At 33.6% G+C, this 26,207-nt stretch overlaps 2 protein-coding genes across 2 annotated transcripts; both read right to left on the bottom strand.

The window, feature by feature from the left end:
• Positions 1-4,440: 4,440 nt before the first annotated feature.
• LOC130946871 (organic cation/carnitine transporter 4-like) lies at positions 4,441-8,656 on the bottom strand. Its single transcript, XM_057875754.1, has 2 exons — positions 8,110-8,656; positions 4,441-5,723 (listed from the first exon to the last, which is right to left on the bottom strand). Exons 1-2 carry the CDS (start codon positions 8,519-8,521, stop codon positions 4,534-4,536), a joined length of 1,602 nt encoding a protein of 533 aa, XP_057731737.1. The 5' UTR covers positions 8,522-8,656; the 3' UTR covers positions 4,441-4,533.
• A 9,409-nt stretch (positions 8,657-18,065) lies between these two features.
• Positions 18,066-19,367, bottom strand: LOC130945942 (uncharacterized). Its single transcript, XM_057874628.1, has 2 exons — positions 18,941-19,367; positions 18,066-18,856 (listed from the first exon to the last, which is right to left on the bottom strand). The coding sequence occupies exons 1-2, from the start codon at positions 19,365-19,367 to the stop codon at positions 18,066-18,068; spliced, it is 1,218 nt and encodes a 405-aa protein (XP_057730611.1).
• Positions 19,368-26,207: the final 6,840 nt, after the last annotated feature.

Here is a 26,207-nt window from a genome sequence, read left to right as displayed (position 1 = left end):
CTTTTGTTTATATGATTGATTATTGATGTACCTTATAAACGATTAAACTTAGGGGATTCCCTTAAATTTTTTGTATAGTACCTTACTGGGAATTTTAAGTTCTCACCTCTTTTTTCCTTGTCCGCAGATGGGACCAGCGTGATCTTCTTTGAGTACCCAGTGTACGAAAGCTACGTGGATCCCGCGATGGGGAACACTGTATTTTGGGGATAGTTTGCGTACTTGCACCTACTATCTTTTCAACCATCCTTTCTCTCACCCTCTGCTCAGCCAAGAGTTTGACCCTGACATGCCCTATGATACCCTGCTATCCGAGCTTCACCCTTGCAAACACCAGTATTCTTTTTCCGCTTTATCCTCTAAACATAATAGAGCCAATACTGGAGTCTCCGGTCATTGACATACCCGAATATCCACCATGGTTCAACCCCGAAAAGGATCAAGTGGTTTTCGATATATCTATGTCTGATGCTCCACCACCATCCCTTGTAGTGGAGCCAAGATTCGATGGGCCAGGGATTCTCAAAAGCTTTGGTTCCGCACCTTCAATAGAGTATAGCTCAGAGGCATGGATTGATCTGATGATGACGGATCTGTCTAGTTTTTTTGAGACTGAAAAAGAGGACTTCACAGAAGATGCGAGCAGCAGTAACATCACAAGCACGTCAGAGTAATTTTCTCGCTTCAGCATATTGTGACAGCAGTTTCCAGATATCTAGTATCACCAGAGTAGTAGTAGTAGTAGTAGTAGTCCTTGTCCTCGTATTTGATAGTCTTTTTAGAGGTCTAACTCTTTTTATTTATTTAATAAGTAGATTGGGTCCCAAACTAGAATGACTCTTGTGACTCGGGGCCTATAACCATAAAAAAGAAGTATGTAATTAAGTATGAATTTGAGTTTTGTGATGAATTAAGCCTGCGGGCGTTTCATGTATGATATGATTATACTATGCTATACTTTTTCGTTTCTTGTATTATCTGCTTAACTTACTATTATTCCAATATGCACGATTAGATACACGATTCTCGACTAGTGCTACAGACTTATATGTATCCACTTAATATATGGTCTAGAGTCTCTAAAGTCAACTAAATAGTAGCGTCTGGCTACTAGCCTTGCTCATGACAGACTAAAAGTTGGGTCGTTACATAAAACAGATTGTTTGGACGTTCTGCACTTTTTGCATGACTCTGATGGTGGTTACACGTCTGAAATTGTTGATTTAATTCACAAAATTCAAAAACTTTTATCAAAATTTTGATATATTCAAGTCAATTGAATAACTAGAAAAATAATAAAGCGATCAATTAAATGCCTAAATATAAAACAAAAAGTAATTCTAATAATGTGATTTAGTCAGAATCTAGTAATGTTCTCCAATAAATCATCAATTCTAATAGAGACTTTAGTGAAAAATAAGTCAACTTAATCGTGAATGGAACGGTACTAATCGAGAATGTGAAGTTCATTTGGTCGTGTACGTCCAAAATGGACTACGTAAGTGATTCAACAAATTTAATATATTGTAATCAACCTGAATAAACTACACGAAATCTAAATTTAATAATTGTATCCAAATAAACTGTTGTATGTTCTCAATTTTCAGTGGCGTTCGTTGATTGATATAATAAGATCAGATTGGAGTAAAAGAATTAATTGAGCTCATTATCTCTATGTCAAACTTGCATAAAGTTTTTATATTTTATATGATGATTGCTAGTTTGCTACACTGTTATATATTTAAGATATTCTTCTTGTGTATAGTATATATTATATATATATAATAAAAAATTTTGAGAAGAATAAAAATTAATTTAAATCAGTCTAAAGTTATTTTATTTTTATTAATTATCATAAAAATAAATGCATAATATTAAATAGAATAATGTTAAAAAGTTAATTTATTTTATTCAATTTCAATCAATTTTTAAAAATTATTTTATTATTTTAAATTTTAAATTCTAAATTATAAATTTTTAAATTTAAATTCTTAATTAAAAACATAAATTCTAAAATTAATTAATATTAACTAACTAAAATTAATTCTCTATATATTTTATTAAATAGAATCAATAATATATAATTATAAATATTATATTTATAAAATTATATATATTAAATTAAATAAAATAATTTTAAATAATGCTACGTAAAAAATTGTTAATAATATATATAATTCGTAATAGATGTTAGAGTTATAGATAATTACTTACTTTAATTAGGATGGGTTTTACAGGTGGCTCCTTAATTGGTCCGAGACTTTAAATTATCAAATTGAGTATGCGTGCATCATCAAACTACCCAAAACAATTAATCTTAATAATTGCGACATAACATCTGCTAAGCTATTTTAATTTCTCGTTCTTCTTCCAATGATTAATTTCATGAATAATTCTATAATAAAAAGGTCTTTGTGTGAAAAAAATAAAAAGAAGTGTGTATAATCTATTTTAAAATATTAATACAAAAATATTTTTTTAAAATATTTAATTATCTATAAAAGTAAATTTTCATCTATTCATCATTTTTTTCTTTTCACGATAACATACACCTAATTTCATTTGTTCCTTTCTGGTCTCCAACTGCAGCAGGTAACAACAGTCTCAAATTACTTTGAGAAAACCTGCAATATATAATTGGTAACAATAATATTGAAAACAGTGATGCATGATTAGGATTCATTTTTAAATGCTTCTTATTAAGTACAAATGCTACATTTCTTATTAATTAAATAAATTTTAACTTTTATTTATTATACTTTATATCAATTATTTAAATTTAGAGTCTATAATTTTAAATTTTAAATTTTAAAATTTAAATTTTAAATTTACGGTTCAAAATTTTATGATTTAGAATTTAAACTTAAAATTTAAAATTTAAGATTTATGCTTTAGAGTTTAAAAAACGGCAAATATCTTACTTCTTCGAAAACACGTTAGCGTTTACCCATAATTAGTGAAGTTGAAAAGTTAGCAATTTAGTATTGAAGAGAGAATCGTGGTGTGGAACTAACTCTAGAGTTTCTCTTGTTTTTTATTTATTTATTTATTTATTTTTGGATCTGGAACTAACTCTAGAGTCGATTATTTTCTAACAACTGAAAAATAACAATAAAAAGTGTTGGCCATTCTCTATTATTATTAAGGTTTTTCTATTATTTTCCCCCAAGGACTGAGAATGTTTTTCTTTCAGTTTTTATTGGGTCAGTATGAGTTTGTTTTGTTCAATGGAAATTATCTGGGCCTCTTAAGAACGGTGGTTGTGTTTATTCAATGGCAAATATCTCATGGATTGGGCTTTAACAATGCTGGCTGACGATATACAACGAACAGAGAGAGTTTTAGGAAATTAAAGAAGTAATGGAGAGGTCTTACAAGGTCGGTCGCATAGGAAGGAGAATAGAGAAGCATGTCAAGTGGAAGCCACCTTCAGAGGGATGGGTGAAGTTGAACACAGACGGGGCTTCACAGAAGAACCCAAGCAGAAGTGGTTGCGGCGGTCTTCTGAGAAATAATGAAGGACGGTGGATTGCGGGTTTTTCGCATCGAACTGGAGAAGCGACGGCGTTCACAGCAGAACTATGGGGAGTGGTAAAAGGATTAGAGCTTGCATGGACGATGGGTTTCAAGAAAGTGGTCGTGGAAATAGATGCTGCTGCGGTGGTTCAAAGACTCAATGGAGGAAAGAAATTGGCCTCCCATCCAAATCCTGTAATTAGAAAAGTAAATGAGTGGAAAAGAAAGGATTGGAGTATTCGTTTTGTACAAATTTATAGAGAAGGCAATAGATGTGCTGATTGCCTAGCAAAAAAGAGTTTAAATCTAGATGATGAGTTTGTGTTTTGGGATTTACCTCCTTCAGATCTAGTTAGTATCCTCCGTGATGATGAAATAGGGGCTACCTTACCCCGTTTAGTTTGTATTTAGGCTTTTGTTTTCTGGGTTTTTATAACCCCGTTTCAATACCAAAAAAAAAAAAAAAAGAGAGAGTTTTAGTATATGTTAATGTGAGTGTATGGGTGAGTCTGTATGACAAAATAATAAAAGAGAGAAAATAGAGACTTCAAATATGTTCTGTAATGTTATTTTTAAATTAGTCAGAAACTTATACAGTTATTGATCAAGAACAATATACGTGACAAAAAACTGTGACTTTTAATAGGTATTACCGAAAAAAAATAATCAGGTAAAGGTTCAGTCAAAAATACACCATTTTCAATTAAATTGAATTGGTTTAATAATTAATATATTAGTTTAGTTAAATAAATGTCAAAATTTAAATTTTATTTTATATATATAATAATTTATTATCCAATAATAAATTTTTAAATGATTTTTAAATTTATAATAAATTAATTTTTAACTTATTAAATTAGAAAATAAAACAAAAAAAAATTGTCAATTACAAATGTCTAAAATTAGAAATTTAGAATTGCTCGGTAATATTGGACTCTACCAAAATTTGATCACTAAAAAACAATATTAATAGAGATGATGTTAACTAATGTTAATAGATTAATAATTTCAAAAACATCAAACAAGCCCAGCTTCCAACCCAGAGAATGTATCATACAAAGGCTGATTCAAAGTTTCCGGCAAATAAAATGCAAACATGCCACCCACTATTCCACATACAGCAAACACTGCGAACGGCAACCAGCCGCCCAAAACCACCACCACTGGCGACAATATCGCCCCCATTTGCACCGCTTGCGTGGCGCACCCAAGTGCTGCGTTCCTGACTACCGTAGGGAACAACTCCGCCGTGTAAATAAACAACAAATTATAAGTTCCGGCCATCCCAAATATTCCCAAAATACCACACACCATTCTAACTAACTTCCACACTCCAACATTACCCATTAAACTACCTAACAAACAAAATAATCCGCTGAACCACATTGTCCCTATTGCCAATGGCTTCCTCCCAAACTTGTCCAACAAAATCGCCGTTATCCCAAACGCTGGCATCTCTGCCACCGCATTCAACGCCACGTTCATGTAAAGGTTGGTATCAAGATTTACCACGTTCAAGCTCAGACCATAGTAAACAACAGAGCAAAAGAAGTTGATTGCCACCATTAGAATCAACCTTATTCTAGTGACTGGGGAGCGAAGCACGTCAACGATAGAACCACCAACTGCATTTTTGTTTTCCAAAGACTTATTGTTGTTGTTCTTATAAGTCAAGGTTAGTGCTTCTGTTTTTGCTTCTGCTTCTACTTCGACTTCTTCGTCAAGTGCAAGAAGAACACCACTAGGAAGGTGCTTCCCATTGGTAGAAGCAATGGTAGACATGATCTTCATGGCTTCAGTTACTCTTCCACGAACGAGGTACCATCTTGGTGACTCTGAAAGGAAAGGGATGACGAGGAAGACGAAGAGAATGGAAGGGATGGAGGACGCAATGTAAAGCGCGCGCCATGTTTGGAAGACGTAAGCAACGGCAGAGAGGATTGCAATGCCAATGGAGAAGAAGTAGAAGGTAGACATTCCGGCGATGCCACGTTTTGCTGGGCCGATTGGCTCGGTGGCAAGGACGAATGCGCATAGGCCAACGCCGCCAGTACTGAAACCAGTGAGGAGGCGGAGAATGACGTAGATCCAATAGTTTGGCGAAAATGCTGTGAGGCAACCGAAAATGGCGTTTAAGGCACAAACGACCATCAATGAGCCTTTCCTTCCAAGAAAAGAGTCTGAGAGGTGACCAAATATTCCAGCACCTGCCAATACAAAATTCTTTACATCATTTCATTTCATATATTTAATTAAATTATTCATAATTTTGAATCCTTTGTATAAATTCTTTAATTATTTAATATCATGATCTAGTAGAGCCAAACCTCTAAAATAAATAAATAAAATTATATTTATAGTTATTTTTATAAATTGCTAGTCAAGAATCGATAAATATTCAATTCAACTAGAAACTAAATAAGAGTAAAGCCAACTTCAAGTCCATTGAAAAGAAACACCACTTATTATTTGAATTTTTTGCAATTTTCGACTCTCAAATTAATACGAAAACTATACCTGAGCCTTCACTTTAAGCACTAAAGAGTTTATAGGGGAGCAACACTATACTCAAGAGTACATCTTTTGTCCCTATTATCATTTAATATCTCTCGAAAAAAGTTCCCTAGCTTGAATAACGCGTGGCCTTCTATTGAAATTTGTTGTGTTTTAGTTTTATTTATGAGGAATAATGAATGGCTGAGGTAGAAAAATTGAAATTTATTTAAAATTAAAAAAATAAATTAAATATATAAAATTAAAATTTTAATAAAATTTAAATTATAAAATTATTAAATCTAATACAAATTTTAAAATTATAATATTAAAAAATTTTAAAAATTAAATCAAAATTCTAGCCACCATAAATAATTTAAAAGGGGAAAAAATAAAAAAGGGTTATCATCCACTTGGGTCTGTTTAATATTCAACGTGAATCACCACCGAAACGACAAACTAAAAGCAAATTTATACATGCAACAGTCAAATAAATCTACTCAGAAAACGACAAACACAAAAAAGCCTGTTGGTGTCTCGGGCCAAGCCCCCATTTAAGACTTTTCTGTTTCAAAGTTAGCACGCCATGTTCATGTTGTGATCCTTTACCTCGTCACCAGTAAATTAGTCAGTAATAAACTACTATTTTGTGTAATTTTTATCTTTGTTTTCCAGAATATAATGTGCCCTCATGCCTATCTAGAGGTTCATACTTTCATCGTCTCCATTCTTTCGAGAAAGAGTTTGCATTTATCTATTTTTTAAAACTATTATCATTTATCCCCCCAAAGTAATTCTCAAGTCTCAACGCATATATGGCTTCTTTCAAAGGTCAAAACCCACATAGAGAAATAATAATATGATAATTGTTATAGTACCTAAAATTTCGTATCTAATTTAGAGAAAAAGTTAAAAATTAATATGTAATTTAAATGATACAAAAATAAATAATTTTTAAATATTTGATATTTCTTTTAAATAAAAATTTGACAAATTCAACACTAAAATACTTCGGCACTAAAAAACTGGACTAATAATATATATTGTTAATGAAATTTCTTCAATTATGGTTGTGTTTAAGTTATTATTTCTCTCGCAGTTTGTTATCTCTAAACAAGAAGTGTGATTGTTATCTATGATTCTGTGTAATTCTCAATAGAAAAATTGTGTGTGCTATTGATTCATATAAGTACAAAATATTAACTACTATGTATGATACTATGATGTATCAAATACCATTCATAGAATTAAAATGATCATCCAATTAATTAATTGCAATAACCACATTCCTTGCTATAATTTCCCATTTCCCCAATTAACAAATATCCTGATCTTATCCGGAGCACGGAAGTTCAACATAAATAAATAGTTCTCTCGCTTAAAATTCAACATAAACAGCTGTCTTAACTACAACTGGAACCTTAATAATAATAAGAATAATAATAAAGATTTTGCTATAGTGTGTTTTAAGGATATAAGTTAAATATATTATAAAAAAATTAATATTATTTATTATTTTTTATGTATTAAAAATATAAAAAAATATTTTTATAATAAATAATATTAAAATATTTTTTTATAATATATTTAATCTATATCTTTAAGGTATACGATGGCAAAATCCAATATCCTAATAATAATAATAGACCTGCTACATACGAAGAGGCGAAGAGCTATACTTCCTAACGACAGTAACTCTCATCGCTCCCTCATTAATTTGTTTCTACCCAACTGCAGCGAATTTTATTTTATCTTTAATAATTTATACTGATACATTCAGTTCATATTACTGTTTCATTAAATTACTATGATTTAAAATTTTAAATTGAAATTTTAACAAATAATTATTCAGATACTTATCAAAAAGTTAGAAACTAAATTATTATTTTTTATATATTATTATATAACAAACTTAATTGTACATATATTATCGCATCATTTATGTTTTTATGAGATTATAAAATTGAAAAATATATACGTATTTATATTTAATGTGTTTTTTAAAAATTTTGAATGATGAATCTAGAAAATAACAGTTAAAAGGATCTTACCAGAACCATGAATTACGAAAAAAAAAAAGTGAAAGTGAAAATAACTAACCAATCATACATCCGGCAAAGAATAAGGATTGGACGAGCCCAACTTTAAATTTGTCGCCGCAAATAAGTCCCCATTCCGATACGGTGGCGCCGCCGCGTCCACCAACCCATTCCCAGTCGTCCGGCCGGATCTCGCAGGTACTCCCAGCCATTCCGCAGGTGGCGGAGGTGGCGGCGGTGCATCGCCACTCCGGCTCACGGTCGGCAAATATCATGACCATGGTGTGGAATGCCTCCAGTGCCCATGCGAGACTTGTGAAGATGAAGTGTCTCAACTGCCACTTTCCGAACTCGCCGCAGTACTTTCGAAGCATTTCATCGATACAGAGTTTCTCCGTCTCCGCCTCCTTCGCTGCCGTCGCCACCAGCGGTGTACGGAGCTCATCGGAGTCCGAGAACGGTGTCCTTGGCATTTCAGATCCTTTTTTCTTGTGTTGTCTGATTCTTCTTTTTCTCTGTGTATTCTTTGCTGATACAGTGTGTTTGGGAGAGAGAACGAGAGAGAGAGAGAGAGTGTGTGGTTGGCTTATTTATAGTCTCAATCTTGTTCATGGAGATGGATGGCTAGGTTGAGACTTGAGACTTAGCTTGAGAATATTCCTAGAATTGTTTTTTTCGTTTTGGGTTTTATTTAAATTTTGTTTCTTTCTTTTTTTCAATTCGTTACATGTATTTTCTGTTTTTTAAATCTTATTTTATTTGGGGAAAGAATTATCCTTGAAAGAGAAATCAACAAATTTTTAAGTTAGTTAATATCAATTAATTTTAAAATTTAAATTTATAATTAAGAATTTTAATTTAAAATTTAAAATAAATAAAATAATTTTTAAAAAATTTAATATTAACTCAAAATATTAATTTTTTAATATTATTCTTTTTAGGATAGTTCTAGTTAAAAAGTAATAATCTTATTTGAATTTATTTAATGTTTTAATATATATTTCTTATTTGAATTTATTATAATTTCTTGCTTTGTTCTATGTATTTTTTAAATTTTTTTATTTAACTCGCTTTATTTTAAGAATTTTTTTTAGTTATTTGTTCCTAACAAAAGAGCAATTTAAAAATTTGCAATGCCAGATTGGTTAACTTAATATAAAAATTCTGAAAAAATCAGAGATGGAATTAGAAGCACAACTAAAGAGACGTTGTTCGAGCCTGAATAGCCGAATAGGTGATCTCTTCATCACAAGTTAGTCTTTCTTAAACATAGTTTCTAACACGGATATCAAGTTTATTTTTCTTTGTTTCCTAGCTGATTTTGTTAGTACTGCTCTTCCTAGAATAATTTCAATTCAGTCGTTTCTTTTTGGGGCATTTATCCCCGTTATTTATCAAAAAAGATATTAAAGGTTTCATTAATGATAAAGTATAATAAAATAATATATTTATGTACGAAATATAATAATATATTTTCATTTTATATTTGAAGTGATTTTCTATATAAAAAGATATATTCCAATTATTAAACCGATTTACCATTGATCAATTCACTTGCAATTGAATTGGCTGATCTAATTCAATTCTCTACTTGATATTCTATGGATTGTTACTAACTGAGTTTAAATTTTATGTATTTCTTATTTGAACTTATAATTTAATAGTTTACTTCTGACCATTTATTTAAGCTTGGAATATGGAATTTATGTTCAACTACAGTTGCTAAATCTTTTCTGAATATATTTTTTTTTCAGTTGATCTTTTCCAAATAATTAGGAGCAATTTTTGGTTCCAACCTTTCTTTAGCAAAATCTTCTTTGATAATAACTAAACTTAGATACATGCATGATTCTATCAATTTAAATGTTTGAATACACAAATAATTTTGACCAAAATATTAGGTAATGGTCTATATACGGTGTGATTAGTCAATTTTGAGCAGACAAACGACAATGATTTGAAACAAAACATGTATGACAAAAACATAATGGAGTAGTAGTTATTGGTCAAAATTCCAAGACCTAAGTACTAATTTTTGCTAGAATTACTTACTTACTTATCTTGGAATCAAAGTGTGATTAATAATCAAACTGATTGATTTTACCAGTGTGATTAAAAACCTTTAACACCTAGCAGGTTTTAAATTTTTATTTGCTGGCAAAAAGTGAGGATATGATTGAAGAAGCTGGTGGATGAGAGTGGATAGATGAGGTTCACTTCATCATATCGAACATGGGTATGTGGTGCTAATACTAATAACGTTGTGTCATGTGCGTGACAGGGAATAACTATTATGATGGACGCGTGTGCTTGGAATTTAGTGGGAATCTGTGATGTTGGTCTGTTCAAGGTTTTTGGCCGAGAAAATAGATTTGGATTTATAACATAAAAAATAAAATTGTATCATAATTTGTAGAGGAATTCTTTTGAAATAAAATAAAAAAATTATTTAAAATTATTTTTGGATTATATTTTTTTATTTTTTTTTTGGTAGGGGCAAATTCATCATAGCTATGGCGAACTTTATTGTTTCTGGCCAACTTTAAAGTTTTTTTTATTGGAGAACATTATTCTTATTACATTATTGTTGTATATATGCATGTGTCATATATAATTGAACAAATAATAATTTGAACATATAATTTTTTTATAAATTTTTAAAAATACATATTTTAAAAAAAATTAATGTAAAAATACAAAAATTCTACGTTATTAAATACGACTTACTTTTATGTATTCTTGTGTACTTCTGTATATTTTGAAAGAACGATAGACTTTATAAATTTTATAAAATTTGCCGGAATCTCACAAAAAAAATAAATTCTAGAATATAATTGCAAAATAATTATTCTGTGAAAATAATTTTCTTTTATTTCAAAAAATTCTTGATTGTAGATGCCTTTGCAATAGATGTTAGACTGCTAACAGCTAAGAGGGACGGTAGAAGGAGGACGAGATTGAAATCAAATAAGTGTTTTTTCTCTTCAACTGTATTTTAATAAAAATATAAAATACTTTTTTAGAAACTGTTCTTGCCTGATTAATCCGAGGTATATCTCGTGCTTTTGATGGAGATCGACACTCTTCAAACTGGAACGTTGTATACGTCGGCAATGGAGGAACAGTGGAGGTGGGTACCTGCAAAGGCACTCCGACGTTCAAGTCAATAGAAATATAAATTGATGGGAATTACTATTCGGAATAAGTTGCGTACCTTTTACTGTTTCCTCATTCCGCTTTATACTTTGTTAGGTGAGGTTAGCCGTTTTATCCGACTTGTAACGCCTAAGAGGAAAAGTAACTGCATATCCGACGTTATTGAATAGAGATCAATGCTAATTACTATAAATCAGCGGTTATGACCGAGGATTATGCACTTTCGAACTATAACTCGTAACTGATGTTTACTGGTCATATCATAGCTCCCAAACTTGGCATGACTTAAAGGAGACAGGTTGAGCTTTCAAGTTTACACGAGTTATAGCTCGGTATGTGGAGCCCCTAAGTCAACGTGGCTCATTTGAATTCTCCTGGTAAATGAAAAGGCTCTCAAATGTGAGACAAAATTGAGTTTATGGTTCCACATCGTTTACCGTGTGTTGCATTTATTATTTTAATAAGTGTGTGCGATTTCCAACGTGGGTTACTAACCATTGAAGGTGCGTTTTTCTTTAATGGCCAAGATGCAATAATGGAACTGAACAGTTTAACTAAAGAGTGGAGTGGATTGTGGGTGTGGTATTCACTTGGTGGGGTAACTTGGGAGTCACTTTCAGAGGCTTTTAAGGAAGAATAACAACCAGAGGTTAGTAATTTTTCTTCATCTTTTACCATCGTAAATTGCTTTCCTGTTTTGGTCACAAGATGAGTCATAAGAAGAAGAAAGCCCTACCTAAAATTGAAGACAACGATTCTTATGAATGGGTCGATGGTGACATCCATATTCGGGCATCACTTTTTTCTGATAGAGATAGTGTTGGCAGAGTTAATCTGGCTAGGATAGTGAAGCCTGGGTTTCACCTGGAACTGTTGCCATGCAATCGGGCTGACTGTATTTTTCATAGAATAAAAGACTTTGAAATTTTTTTCATGTATAGCTGTGTTATGGAAGAACTACGCGTTAGACTTCCTTTTTCTAATTTCGAATGTGATGTAATGAAATAAATGAACTGCGCACCTTCCTAAATCCACCCTAATAGTTGGGCATTCATCAAAAGCTTTCAGGTTTTAATGGAAATTTTTGAAATTAAAGTTGATCTGGAACTATTCTTTTCCTTGTTTCAGGCAAAAGGGGTTTGGAAAGGTTTGTGAGTAAATTTGAATAGCTCCAGGGTTTTCGATTTTCAAACTGTACCGATCATCCTTTAAGAATTTTAAAGAAATGTTTTTAAAAGTGAAATTAGTGGATGAGGAATTTCCGTTCTATTTGGATGAAAATCTCGGAGAAAAATTTCCACTATATTGGTGTTGCCAACCACAGCACATACTGGGACCCGAGTTTATTACTCGCCGAAATGAATGTATCATTTCGTTTTTGGTTGAGATGGTAGACAAAGGGGGTTTAATATCAGTGTCTGATTTGCTTCCTTGGGAAGAAAATAGGGCGGCAGTATTGGATTATTTTGGTGAGAAAACTAAAATATCAGTATCTGATTTCTTATCTTCATCTGATATTTGATCTGATGATTTCTTTTTGGTGAACTTTACAGCTGGCAAGTATCCCGGAGTCTCAGCCTCAACTTTGAGGTCCCGTTTCAAAACCAAGAATTTTGAGGGTTCTTCTTCTAATCCGAACAAGGGTGATGGCAAAGCGGAGGTTAATCAGCCCGCACCAAAGAAGAAAGGGATTGTATTTAAGAAGAGGAAATCAGATACCATAGTTCTGGATGCTGAACAGAGCAAAGGTGACGTGTCCCTGCTTGAAGATTTGCCTAGATAAGAGAAATTGCATTGTTTTGAGAATGAAGAGGAGGGATCCTCCGTTTGGAGTCGGAAGTTCCCTTTTAACCTAGTTGCTGATGAAGTTGTACAATTCGTGGCTAATATAGCTCGAGTAGATGAAGTTGGAGATATAGGGATCGACCAGTTTCTACAGGTCAGATCTCTTTTTTTTATATATATATATTTTTTGTCATTGTTTGTTTGTTTTTGAACTTGTAGGTACTAGGGTTCCGGTTGGCCAGCATTGGCCGTAGTCAAGAGAAAAAGCACCGAAAGGCATTGCAAGAAACTTCTGAAATTACTGTTTTAAAGGGACAGTTAGGTTTGAAAGAAAAAGTTATTGCTGAATTGAAGAAAAAACTGTCGGACGTTGAGGAGGAGCTAAAAAAAGAAAAGGAAGCTCGGGTTGAATATGCGGACTTGCTGGCCAAGAAAGTAAACGAACTTACTGGTATGAGTAACCAGGTTATTGAGTTGTCGGCAAAAATGAAGGAGATGGAAAGTAGCAAAAATGGGGATATTTTGGATGCTTTTGCAGAAGGATTTGAGCGAGCTGTTAAGCAAGCCAAGTTCCTTGTTCCTGATGGGAAATTCTCATCTATGGATCCTAGTAAGGTAATTCGAGATGATGAACTTGTGGATGATGAAGAAATTGCTGAGGAAAATGGTGACAATTTGGCTGATTAGGTTTTTATCAATGTAGTGTATTGGTTAACGATGGGGAAGCCTTTACGCTTTCTTTTGAATTTTGATGTATGATTGTGCTGTTTAAGAATTGGCAATCAACTCTTGTCCGTTTTGTTTGGAATATATGTGTTTATGGAATGTCTGCTGAATTAGGTTCTGAGCTTTGATACCCTCGGAAGGGAATAATGATTGTATGCTTCTGTTTTAAGCATAATTTCGCGTATGTTTGCGCATTTTTGTCTGAAGAATGTGACTTTACTTTGATCAGTGAGTCTGACATACGATTTGTGTAAAATAGATGGGGCAGAAAGAAAAGTGTACTATATTCCAGAGAGATTTTAAGAGAGTAATTAGAATTTATTAAAAGTAGTACCTGTACAACTCATACTAGGTAATCTAGCCTCGTTAAAACCTCCATGAGTAAAACCCTCTTTCGTGGAAAAAATCTCAAGGTAGGAAAAAGAGTGCTAGCATGCTACATTAACTAAAATATTGCTTTAAAGATTTGATATTCCAAGTGCTGGGGATTTTAGTGCCGTCTAGTTGTTCTAACTTGTATGCTACTCTGCCAAGGACATCATATACTCGATATGGACCATCCCAGTTTGCTGCGAGTTTTCCATGGGAAGGAGGTCGGCAGGCCTGTTCAGTTTTCCTCAAGACTAAATCACCGACCTTGAATGATCTTGGAAATATCTTCTTTTCATATCGTCGACCGAGCTGTTGTTGTAATGCTCGGTGCCGAATTGCCGCTGTGTCTCGTACCTCTTTGATTAAGTCGAGCTCTGCCTGCCGAGCTTGATCATGGTGCTTAGCTTGCGTCCGTATTGAATTGTGGGATATTTCAATGGGAATCATTGCTTCAGATCCATATACTAATCGAAAGAGTGTCTCCTTAGTTGTTGAATGTGTTGTAGTATTGTATGCCCATAGCACTTCGGGGACAAGTTCAGCCCAGAGCCCCTTCGTGGTGTCGAGCTTTTTCTTTAAGGCTTGAAAGAGGACCTTATTTGCTGCTTCGGCTAATCCATTAGATTGTGGGTGCTCCACAGACGAGAAATGTTGCTGTATTTTTAAATTCTGTAAAAAATCTTTGAATTTATGGTCGGTAAACTGTCGACCATTGTCAGTAACAATATGATGAGGTATACCAAAACGGCAGATGATGTTTTTCCAAACAAAGGATATCATTTGTGACGATGTGATTTTTCCTAGGGTTTGTGCCTCAATCGACTTAGAGAAATAATCAATTGCAACAACCAGATATTTCACCTGTTTTGGGGCAGTAGGGAACGACCCGAGGATATCAATTCCTCACTGGTTAAAAGGCCAACTTATTGTTGAATGGTGGAGATGCTCGGCCGGTATGTTAATGATCAGAGCATGCTTCTGACAGTGGTCGAATGTTTTGACCTTTTGCTTGCTGTCCTCCCACAATGTCGGCCAGTAAAAGCCAGCGCGGAGTACTTTTTGTGCCAGGCTTCTTGCTCCGGAATGTTTGCCGCAGATGCCCTCGTGAGCTTCGGCTAGTGCAAGATCGGCATCTGGCCTGTCTAAGCATTTCAAAAGTGGTCGGGAGTATCTCCGCCTATACAATATGTTATTCATTAACGTAAAGAAGGAGGCATGCCTCCGAAATTTTTTCTGGTCTGAGACGTCCCTTGGGATAGAACCATCTCGGAGGTATTCGATATAAGGCTGCTGCCAACTATGATTATTTGAAATATTTGAAATGTTAGCTATATGAATGCTTGGTTTATCTAAAATCGATTGTAAAAGTGTTGCTGTATGTGATTGTGTAGTTGCTAATTTTGATAAAATATCCTCCCTGTTATTCTGGTCTCTAGAAATATGGCAAACTTCAATTTTTGAAAAATTGTTTATCAATTGCTGAACAATATCTAGATATTTCAATAAAATCGGATCTTTTGTTTGGAAGCTTTGATTTACTTGCTGAACAACTAATAATGAATCACAATAGACTTTTAAATTGGTAATATATAAATCAGTGGCTAACTTGAGCCCAGCAATAAGGGCTTCGTATTCCGCCTGATTATTGCCCGCTTTGAAGGAGAAGCGTAGAGAATGTTCCAAGGTTATTCTTTTCGGGCTTTCCAATAACACCCCTGTGCCAGACCCCTGAGGGTTTGAAGCTCCATCAACAAACAAGGTCCATTCTGAGCTTGACGCGTCCGAACATGGTTCTGTGAGCTCAGCGACGAAGTCGACCAAGTATTGAGACTTGATAGATCCTCTTGGCTGATATTGAATATCAAATTCTGAAAGCTCAATGGTCCATTTGATAAGTCTCCCTGCTAGCTCAGGTTTCGAGAGAACCTGCCGAAGAGGTTGTCCAGTTCTAACAATGATCGTGTGACTCTGAAAATAGGGTCGCAAACGTCTTGACGAGAAAACTAGAGCCAAGGCGAGCTTTTCCAACTTCGGGTAGCGAAGCTCGGCGCTTTGCAATGATTTACTCACAAAATAGACTGGCTGTTGGAGTTTATCTGTTTCTGTTACAAGGGCGGAACTAATTGCGACATCAGTTATAGACAAATATATATATATATATATATATATATATATATATATATATATATATATATATATATATATATATATATATATATATAACGGCTCACCGAGCTTTGGCTTTTGCAAAACAGGGGGTTTTGAAAGAAATTCTTTTAAACTTATAAAAGCCGTTTCACAGTTTTTGTTCCATTCAAAATGTTTTGTGTTCTTTTTTAAACATTGAAAAAAGTTTGAGGATTTAGGTGCTAAACATGGTAAAAATCTTGATAAAGCAGCTAATCGTCCTGTTAGCCGTTGAACCTTCTTTATTGTCGCTGGAGTTTGCATGTCAAGTATTACTTGGCATTTCTCTGGATTTGCTTCAATACCTCGGCTAGTGAAGATGAATCCGAGGAACTTTCCTCCCTGAACCCCGAAGGCGCACTTTTCAGGATTTAACCGCATGTTGAATCGTCGGATCTGTCTGAAGATTTCGGCCAGGTCTTGGATATGGGAGTCGCTAAGCTTGGTTTTGGCGACCATGTCGTCAATGTAAACCTCTATTTTCCGTCCTATTTGCTGCTCGAAGACCTTATTCATCAGTCGTTGGTACGTTGCTCCTGCGTTCTTTAAACCAAAAGGCATAACATTATAGCAGTAATTACCATTCTCAGTTATGAAAGCCATTTTTTCTTGGTCTGATGGATGCATGAGAATCTGGTTATAACCAAAGTATGCGTCCATGAAACTTAAAGTACCGTAACCACAAGAGTTATCAACTAAAGTATCAATGCATGGTAAAGGGTAAGCATCCTTAGGACATGCCTTATTTAAGTCTGTAAAATCGACGCACATGCGCCACTTACCATTACTTTTTCTTACCATAACGACATTGACTAGCCACGTTGTGAACCTGATTTCTCTGATAAAATTGGCGTCGATGAGCTTTTTAACCTCGGCTATGGATGCTTGTCGTTTCTCAATTTCGAGGTTTCTCTTTTTCTGGGAGATTGGTCGGGCTGCCGGATTGATCTCCAATTTGTGTGTTATAACAGACGTGTTGATTCCTGGCATATCAGCAGAGGTCCATGCAAATAAGTCGGCATTCTGCCGTATAAAGCTTACAAGCCTTTCTCTGTCCTCAGTACTCATTGAAGTTCCCACAAAAGTGAATTTCATTGGGTCGTTAGCTAAAGTGACCTTTGTCAATTTTTCATTTGGCATGGGCCGATCTTTCAAATCAGCTCGATGATCAAGTTCGCCTAGTAGTATATGCTCTGATGTTATGGAGTTGACCTGTGTTGGGCTGCTCTTTTTGATAGGCTTCAAGCTTGTGTTATAGCACTGTCGAGCCTCATGAAGGTCACCGTGAATCGTAGCTACAACATTGTCCTTCATAGGAAACTTGACACAAAGGTGAACTGTGGACACAATTGCAGCAAATATATTTAAAAAAGGTCGTCCCAATATAAGGTTATAAGGGCTAAAACAATCGACGACAAGATATTGAATATATTGCGTCTTATATAGTGGTTGCTCACCGAGTGTGGTTTGTAACCACACTGAACCCATTACCGGAACTCGTTCTCCTGAAAATCCAACTAAGCCTCCAAGATATGGTTGTAGAATATTGTTGCTCAGTTTCATCTTTTCAAAGGTGGTGAAAAATAACACATCGGCACTGCTTCCCGGGTCAAGTAAGACCTTTCGGACTATCAAATCTCCTAACTGAACGGAGATGACAACAGGGTCGTCTAGATTGGTATCAGCACCGTTAAAGTCATCTGATTGGAAGGTCATTTCCGGAACATTCGTCACTGGCTGAGGATTGTTGGGGGCGTCTGTTATTGCCAACATGGCCCTGTAAGTGCGTTTTCAGGCCGAGCTTGTGTGTCCGCCTCCGGCGTAACCTCCCGAGATACAGTTTATTACTCCTCTAGGTTGAGCTGGAGCTTTTTCTTTCCCTTTTGAGGACGTTCCTGGTGTTGATGCATCAGGGGCGGGCATAGTGTTCTTCTGCATATGTCCTGCAATAAAGTTGTCAAGGTGGCCTTGCCTTGCTAGTCGTTCGAGGAGGTCCTTAGCAATCACACATTCGTCAGTTGTATGTCCGTGTTTCTGATGAAAGGTGCAATACTTTAATTTGTCAATGTTCTTTGACTCTGGGTAGTTGCCAGCTTTGCGAGGAGGTTTGATTAGCTTATAATTGAGTATCTTCTTGATAATGTCATCCATCTTTGTATTGAATTGAGTATATGACTCATAACGGGGTACCGGCTTAAATGTTTTCTTGCTATCCTGAGGTTTATCATCGTCTTTGCTTGTAACCAACCTTTCTGCTTTTCGTGCTTGTCGGAGCTCCTCAACGTCAATCTGTCCCTTGGCCTTTTCACGAAACTCGGCCAAAATTTTGGGCTTGGTGACGACGATTGTTTCCTGAAATTTACCTGGGCAAAGGCCGTTTTTAATGGCATGGAGATGAACTTCCGGATGGAGATCGGGGATCCTCATGGCAACCTTTGTGAAACAGGTAATGTAATCTTTCAGGCTCTCCTGTGGACCTTGCTTGATGGTCGTCAAATAGTCAGAATCATGCAAATATATTGTTGATGCCGCAAAATAATCCTCGAACTGCTTCGCTAACTCCTGGAAGGACGATATGGAATCTGCAGACAAAAAGTAAAATCAGTCAAGTGCAGGACCATCTAAAAATGAAGGAAAACAACGACATAAAATAGGGTCGGATGCACCATTAACGATCATAATAGATCGAAATTTTTTAATGTGTTGCTTTGGGTCTCCTAGCCCGTCGTATGGGGTTAAAGTCGTCGGCAAGGTAAACTGCCTAGGCAGTTGGAAATTCATTATGTCGGCCGTGAATGGGCCAGCAGAGGTGTCGTGTTCATCTTCTTCAGCCTCGGGTTGACCTTCCTCATTGTGGAGGCCTCCTTCCTCGTTACTCTGAGGTGTCTCCGAGACATGAGTTGGGTTCGACTGACGCTCGTCATTTTCTTGTCGCTCATGATGATCATTATTGTGCTCTATTCGGGCATTAATCAGTTGCGCGATTTGATTTTGCATCCTTTGATTCTCCTCCGCCATCCGTTGGTTTGCTTGTTGAAGCTCAGTCACCATTCTCAGAAGTTCGGATGAGGTAGGAGGAGGAACGTCAGCCATGTGCGAATGTGAGGGTGATTTGGGACCTTTAACAGACGGTATCTTAAGCTTTTCGGGCCCCACAGTGGGCGCCAAATGTTCTTGCCTGATTAATTCGAGGTATATCTCGTCCTTTTGATGGAGATCGGCACTCTTTAAACTGGAACGTTGTATACGTCGGCAATGGAGGAACAGTGGAGGTGGGTACCTGCAAAGGCACTCCGACGCTCAAGTCAATAGAAGTATAAATTGATGGGAATTACTATTTGAAATAAGTTGCGTACCTTTTACTGTTTCCTCATTCCGCTTTATACTTGGTTGGGTGAGGTTAGCCGTTTTGTCCGACTTGTAACGCCTAAGAGGAAAAGTAACTGCATATTCGACGTTATTGAATAGAGATCAATGCTAATTATTATAAGTCATCGGTTATGACCGAGAATTATGCACTTCCGAACTATAACTCGTAACTGATGTTTACTGGTCATATCAGATACACTTGTATATTTTTAAATATTATCATATATTAATTATGTCCAACTTTATTATTAACTTATATTCTTAAAATAAATTTAGAAATATTATATATTATTATTTATGAATGTAAAAAACTATTTTAAATTTTTTATATAATTAAAAATAATTAAAATAGATAATATATTTTAATATAAATAAAATATTATTATAATTTATTTAAAAATATTTTATATTTTAATATGAATAAAATATATAGTTATGCTGTACATCAAAGTCTTTTTAGTAACCAAATCTAATCAAAAGTTGGTTTAAGTCCAACTACGTGAAATATTTTAATATGAATAAAATATATAGTGATGCTGTACATTAGTAGAGCATGAATACACGCTCCAACTACGTGAAACGGTTCTCGCGTTCCTCATCCTCCTCCTCCTCCTTCTTTTTCGCATTCCTCTTCCTTCTTCTTCTTCGCGTGTTTCTTTCTCATCGTCACTCTTTTATTGTTGTTGCTGTATTTTTTTTCTCATTCTCTTCCTAGTAATTTTACATCATTATGCATCTTTTTTTATTTTTTCTTATTTGTATTCTTATTAACAGAGTAAATGAGATGGTAAAATAAGAAAAAAAATGAACAAGAAAACAAGAAGATGATGATGATGAAGAAGAAGGAAGAGGAAGAGGAGGAGTTTTGAGTTATCATTAAATAATTTTGGTGCATTTTAGATTTAAATAAGGTGAACTTTTGGTTGTGCTTATTTTAAATTGAGTTTGTTTGTGTGTCGTCATCATTTTAAATTTGAATTTCAGTGCAACTTTTGGGACAAATGGATACAAAATACACCGAAAACTATAAGTACGGCATCAAAAATAAGTCTATATTACACTAAATTGTGTTTCAAAATGCATTAAAACTACCATTAAACGTAACATAAATAGATTAATCGAAAAAATAATTCAAATTTCTAACATTCCATTTAAATTCAAATTTTCAACTATGAACACTAATTTTTACAAAGAAAAACAAAATTATTCAACTTGTAAACAAAGTAACTACACCAACATCAATTACTAATGAAGTATATTAATGAAATTCGAGCCAAATCTCTTCTATTTGATTCATTTGAAAAATAATAACTCAAAGAACATTGATCGTAAACGAAGAGAACATAAAAAAAGAAAAGAGTGCAGAGAAGAAAGAGAATAAAAAAATGTAAAAAATTCTAGAAAAAAAAAAATCTGCATAAAAAAAATAGTTATATATATAGTACATTAAGTAAAAAGGTTATAAAAAATAATGACGCATAAAGTTGAATTAAATTATAACAATTTAATTGAATTTAGTTGATTAAATAATTTAAAAATAAAAATTTATTATAAAATATATAATATCCATACTTCATAAATCAAATTATATATCATTATACACTAGATAGCCGTGGTTTCATTTCCGAGCTGGAGACCTCCCCGCGTTCTAGGCCGGCTCCTATCCCAGGTGGCACCTCTCCTTCAGCGTGGCAACCCCACCTCAACGAGCATGTGCTTCCCTCTGTTTCCGCCGATCAGCTATCTCTTCTCCATTCACGCACGCAAGCTCTCTTTTTTCACGAATTTGATTTAACAGGTAATGATCAATTCGAACCCTAGATCCCTTGCCTCCTTCTCCTAATTTTCTTTCCTCCGTCCTACGATACGTTGTCTACAGGCTCTATTTTTCGGGACTCTGCTTCCCCGCCGTTCATCGAAGGTTAGGGATTTTGCCATAGACTCTCAAATTGAAGCTCTCCAATCAATAAATCAGCTACATTCTTCTGGGCCCTTTAGTTCCAAACCTGTTTTCCTCTTCATTCTTCTTCTTTTCCTTCATTGTGTATCCTGTCTTACACAGTTATTGTAGGTTTTAATGTCTAGGGTTTGTGGATCTGCTATTTTGCAAATTGTGTATCTATTTTGGTGGGTTTCTGGGTTCATGTTCTTCACTTCATTCTTTGAAAGTTGCTGTTAATTTGATTATGATTTATGATTTGGGTTCATCTTCTTCATTTTCTTTTTGATGTTAATTTGATTATGGTTTCTCCTTTTTGCTAGCTGTTAAATTGTTTGTTGCATGTGATTTGGGTTTCTCCTTTGTTGCTAGCTGTTATAAATTTTTGGGGTTTTCACTTCATTCTTTGGAATTTTCTATTAATTTGATTATGGTTTCTCCTTTTGCTAGCTGTTGCCACTCTCGCCTTCCTGCCTCGATCTTCTCTGTGGGTGTTGTGATCCCGATTCTTCCATCTCCACCGTGTGACTTGTCTTTCTGTCCTTTTTCTCGGTTTCTCTCTGCATGGTGTTGGTGTCACTCTGAAATCCTGATCTTCAACCCAGTTTTCTTTATCCCCATCCAGTTCGTGTTTCTGGATCCTTTCTTGGATTATCCCAGTTTTCTCCATTTGGGTACATTGTGCATCAAGATGTTCGACTTCCATCGAAGTTTTCTGTCTCGAACGACCCCTCAGAACAGTATTGGTATCATCATCGTGTTTTCTATGATTTGCTTGATTTTGTTTCAAATAAATGCTAATTTACTAATTTTTATACTGTAATCTGTTGGTAGATGAAGATGTATAAAAGATCAATTGAGAATGGGGTTGAAAAGAAAATTATCGATGAGAAAAAAAGTGATTAGTTGATTTTGAATTAGTGTGGGTTGGTCTCAATTGATCTCTTATAAAGTTTGTTTTAATATTTGTTTTAGTTAGATTTTAATTTTAATTCTCAGGATAGTCTTAATTCTAGAATTTTGAAGAAACTTGAAGTTCAATTAGTTGAAGAGAATGAGTAGTGTCAAAGGTACTACATCTTTCCTACATGTATCTAATGATTTTTAATTTTTCAAGAACTTGAAGTTCAATTAGTTGAATTTCAATGTTTCTTTTTCTGATATTTTTCTTTTGTTCAATGAAAAATTCAGAATTAATTTGAGAATAAGAAAGTTCATTAAAGTGCACAAAACGAGTTAAATAAACACTATTATGAGAAAATTATCTCTTTTATATAGGGTTAAAAAAATTTTTCTTAATATCTTGGTGTAATTTCTTTTTTCATTGTGATATGATACTTTAGGATTTTTACATCATACTTTGCCTCACTTTTATTTATTTATTTATTTATTTTTGTTCTTCCCTTACACTTTTGTATTTCTCTTAAATTTTATTTTTTATTTCTACCCAATTTCTCTTTGGTATAAGCTTTTACTATTATTAGTAGCATTTAGATTTTCAAAGTAATTTTTGGTTCACTATGAATATTGAGAAGTGAAAAGTGGTCATTTTAAGTACACTTGTTCTGCCAATGGTAAAAAAAAGGACTTTCAAAGACCATGAGGTTGCTATCAAAAGCAAAGGTCTCAGTTTTTATTTTTATTTTTATTTTTATTATAAAAGCTTTGGTTTTGATTGGTTCTTGAGTTTCATGTTTTTAGAGTTTTGATAAAGGTTTCAATTTTTATTTACATATAATTTATTTCTTTTTCATAGTGGATCCTCAAAAATGAATGTTGTATTAGAGTTTGTTTTAAATACTCTTGAACTCTGATTTTTCTAATTTCTTTCTCTCATATTAATTTGTTTATTTGATAATGTATTAGATAAATCTTGCTCTCTCATATATAATTTTTTTTATAAATTTGGATTATGATATCATAAACACTTAAAATCCTATTATGCTATTATCCATCAGTAATATGTTCTCTTTCTTCTTTCTAATGCTATTGTACATATAGTTGTGATGGTTCTAATTTCTGTTCATTTGAGATCTTCAAAGTATTGGTACAATTCCACTGTCTAATGTGTAAGAAGTTTGATATGCAATATTAATTCAGAATAGTCAGTCTATGGATTTGATTTTCATGATCTTTCTGTTCGCAGGAAAGAATAGTTGCACCTCATCAAAAGCATGACTATGATACAGTCTGTAATCTGAATCAGGAGCCGGGCTCTGGCAATACATATCAAATGTTTCAGTGGCTTTTCTCGCTCAGCAAAGGTGATAAATAGCCCAGAGATGAATTTTATTTTGTTTGCTAGGTAAGAAGCCTCAATTGTTAACATTTTTTTTCTTTTTCTTCGTTGGCGATACCACTTTAACATATTTTTAGACTTGAGCATCGATCCGGTCTAGCAAGAACCGATTTAGATAGATTTTGCTGCCACGGTGGGATTGCCTTTTCTATCTTAGGCTTGCGGCCTTATGCCAAGAATTGGAGTTGGATAGAAGTTGAGTTTAAAATGTCAGTTTTGCCTTTTCTCCCCTTAGCAATGCTTCTATAGTTATCAAATGTAGAATTGACGTGTCATTTCATGACTCTTGAACTCTGTAATGGTACATATATTTTTTTGTTATTTTTTGTAGGTCTTACTCTCTTTTGTTTATTTCTTTATTTCTTGATTGAATAATTTTTTTCTTTTTCTTTTTTGTTTCTGTATGGGTAAATATTGAAAATTGTTATTAATATATGAGGTCTATATTAATTTTATAAGTATCATGAACATTTTTCTTTTTCTGATTTTTTGCACCGAAAGGAATTCAGTCTGATTTAGATTTTTGCCCTTATTTTAACCTTCTAATTAAAATTGTGTGTTTTAACTTACTAACCGGATTTCATTTGTATGATAAGCACTATTGTTGTGAATTTTATATATAAGTATATATGTACACCTCTAAAGTTGACCCTTCTTAAGATTTAATTGTATACAACTTTTGATGGGATGGGTGTTTATTGGATTGAACTCTTCCTAATTTCTTGGCTAACAATGATTATGAATTGGTTTTGTGTCAATTTCATCACTTGGTTACTTCATTTGGAAACATTTTTTGTCTTAGTTCATTGGAATTAAGAGGTAACCCTATTTTATTAACGTGTGGTCAGTTGAATTTGAAGTGTCTATTAACGTTTCAAACCAATTTATGAGATTTGGCAATGATATGTAACTATCTTTCTATTATTCGACTATATCCAAATTCCTTTTGTAAGTTACTATATGTTGTTATTATTAAAAATTATCATGCTCTTTTGAACTTATTCAGTTAATAAACTAATGGCTATGGCTTGGATGATTTGTTTGACCGTTTTTTAATGGTGTTCATCATGCCTCAATTCCAAGGAAGCTATGCTCAGGTGAGTTTTTGTGAAATTTTTCCTCTATGTCATTTTAAAAGCTTATATAAATGCTTATATCTCCAATTGGTATTAGTTAAAAATACTCTGTTGTGTGTTATGCAATTTGACATGACTTTTGTGTCATTTCTCTCATACAAATGCTTTAAAGTTGCAAGACTACCTTTGTGAGGAATAGAAAATAATCTTACTGCTTATCCATTCTTAGAAATAGTCTTTATGCCATTATTATTTATTTAGAACTGTCTTTATTAGAATTGATTATGCTGATTCACTTCATATTTTGCCTACTTTAGTTTTTTGATATTTATTCCTATTTTATTTTAGTTATTGTGTTGTTATTGTATTTTTATCATCATTAAAAATTTAATTAACTCTCCATTTAACTTAATAGAAGTTATATAAAATTAGCTACAACACAATATTTATATTTACAAAACTTGAATGGAAGGTTTTATTTATTTATTTAAGAATTAAGGTAATAGTTTTCTCTCTTAAAAACTTGTATGTTCTTGCACATTTCCAATTTTCTGTGTAATATTCATTTCAAGTAGCACCATTCTGAATGTTTAAGGAATCAATGATGCTTGGTTTTAGTTTTGAAACATGGAAAGAATGTAGTAGGCTTATATATACTTATTTGATTCTGTTATGCATGTGTAAATCAATTAATTCTTATGTGTGTAATTGGTGAGAGTAAAATGTGATTTTTTTATTTTATTTTCTCTTTTAATGTAGAAAGTAGAGATCTATTCATTATGATTTATATAAATTAGACTGGTTATTACACCAATTGAAAATGAAGGTGAACAAGTATATATGTTGTGATAAAAGTGATGTTCTTTATCCTAATTAACTCACAATTTGAAGGCAAATGTTAGAAGAGTTTGCAACTGGATGGTTCCTTTCATTTGAACTCTGACGAAAATAGCTTCCATAAGTATCATAGATTTTCTAATTCTAATAATTCACTTGATAATTTTTATTTTCATTTTCTTCAATTGCAAGAGTAGAAGAAAAGATTTAGCCTTTTTCATTTGAGAATAATTATTGCATGATTATAATTCAAGTGATAGATTGCTGATTAATATTAGAACAGGGGATGCCTTTATCTTGACCATAGCAGTTAGTTGTTCACTAGAGCCCCTTTTTTCTTCTTCATATTGGTTTATAGCTTTTTTGGATCAGTAATTGAAATTGGCCAAACTTATAACGTATATTACTATATA

This window comes from Arachis stenosperma, chromosome 8 (assembly GCF_014773155.1).
Source record: "Arachis stenosperma cultivar V10309 chromosome 8, arast.V10309.gnm1.PFL2, whole genome shotgun sequence".
NCBI lineage: Eukaryota > Viridiplantae > Streptophyta > Magnoliopsida > Fabales > Fabaceae > Arachis > Arachis stenosperma.
Note: the sequence above shows the minus strand (reverse complement) of the source record. Positions and strands in the feature narration are given on the sequence as shown.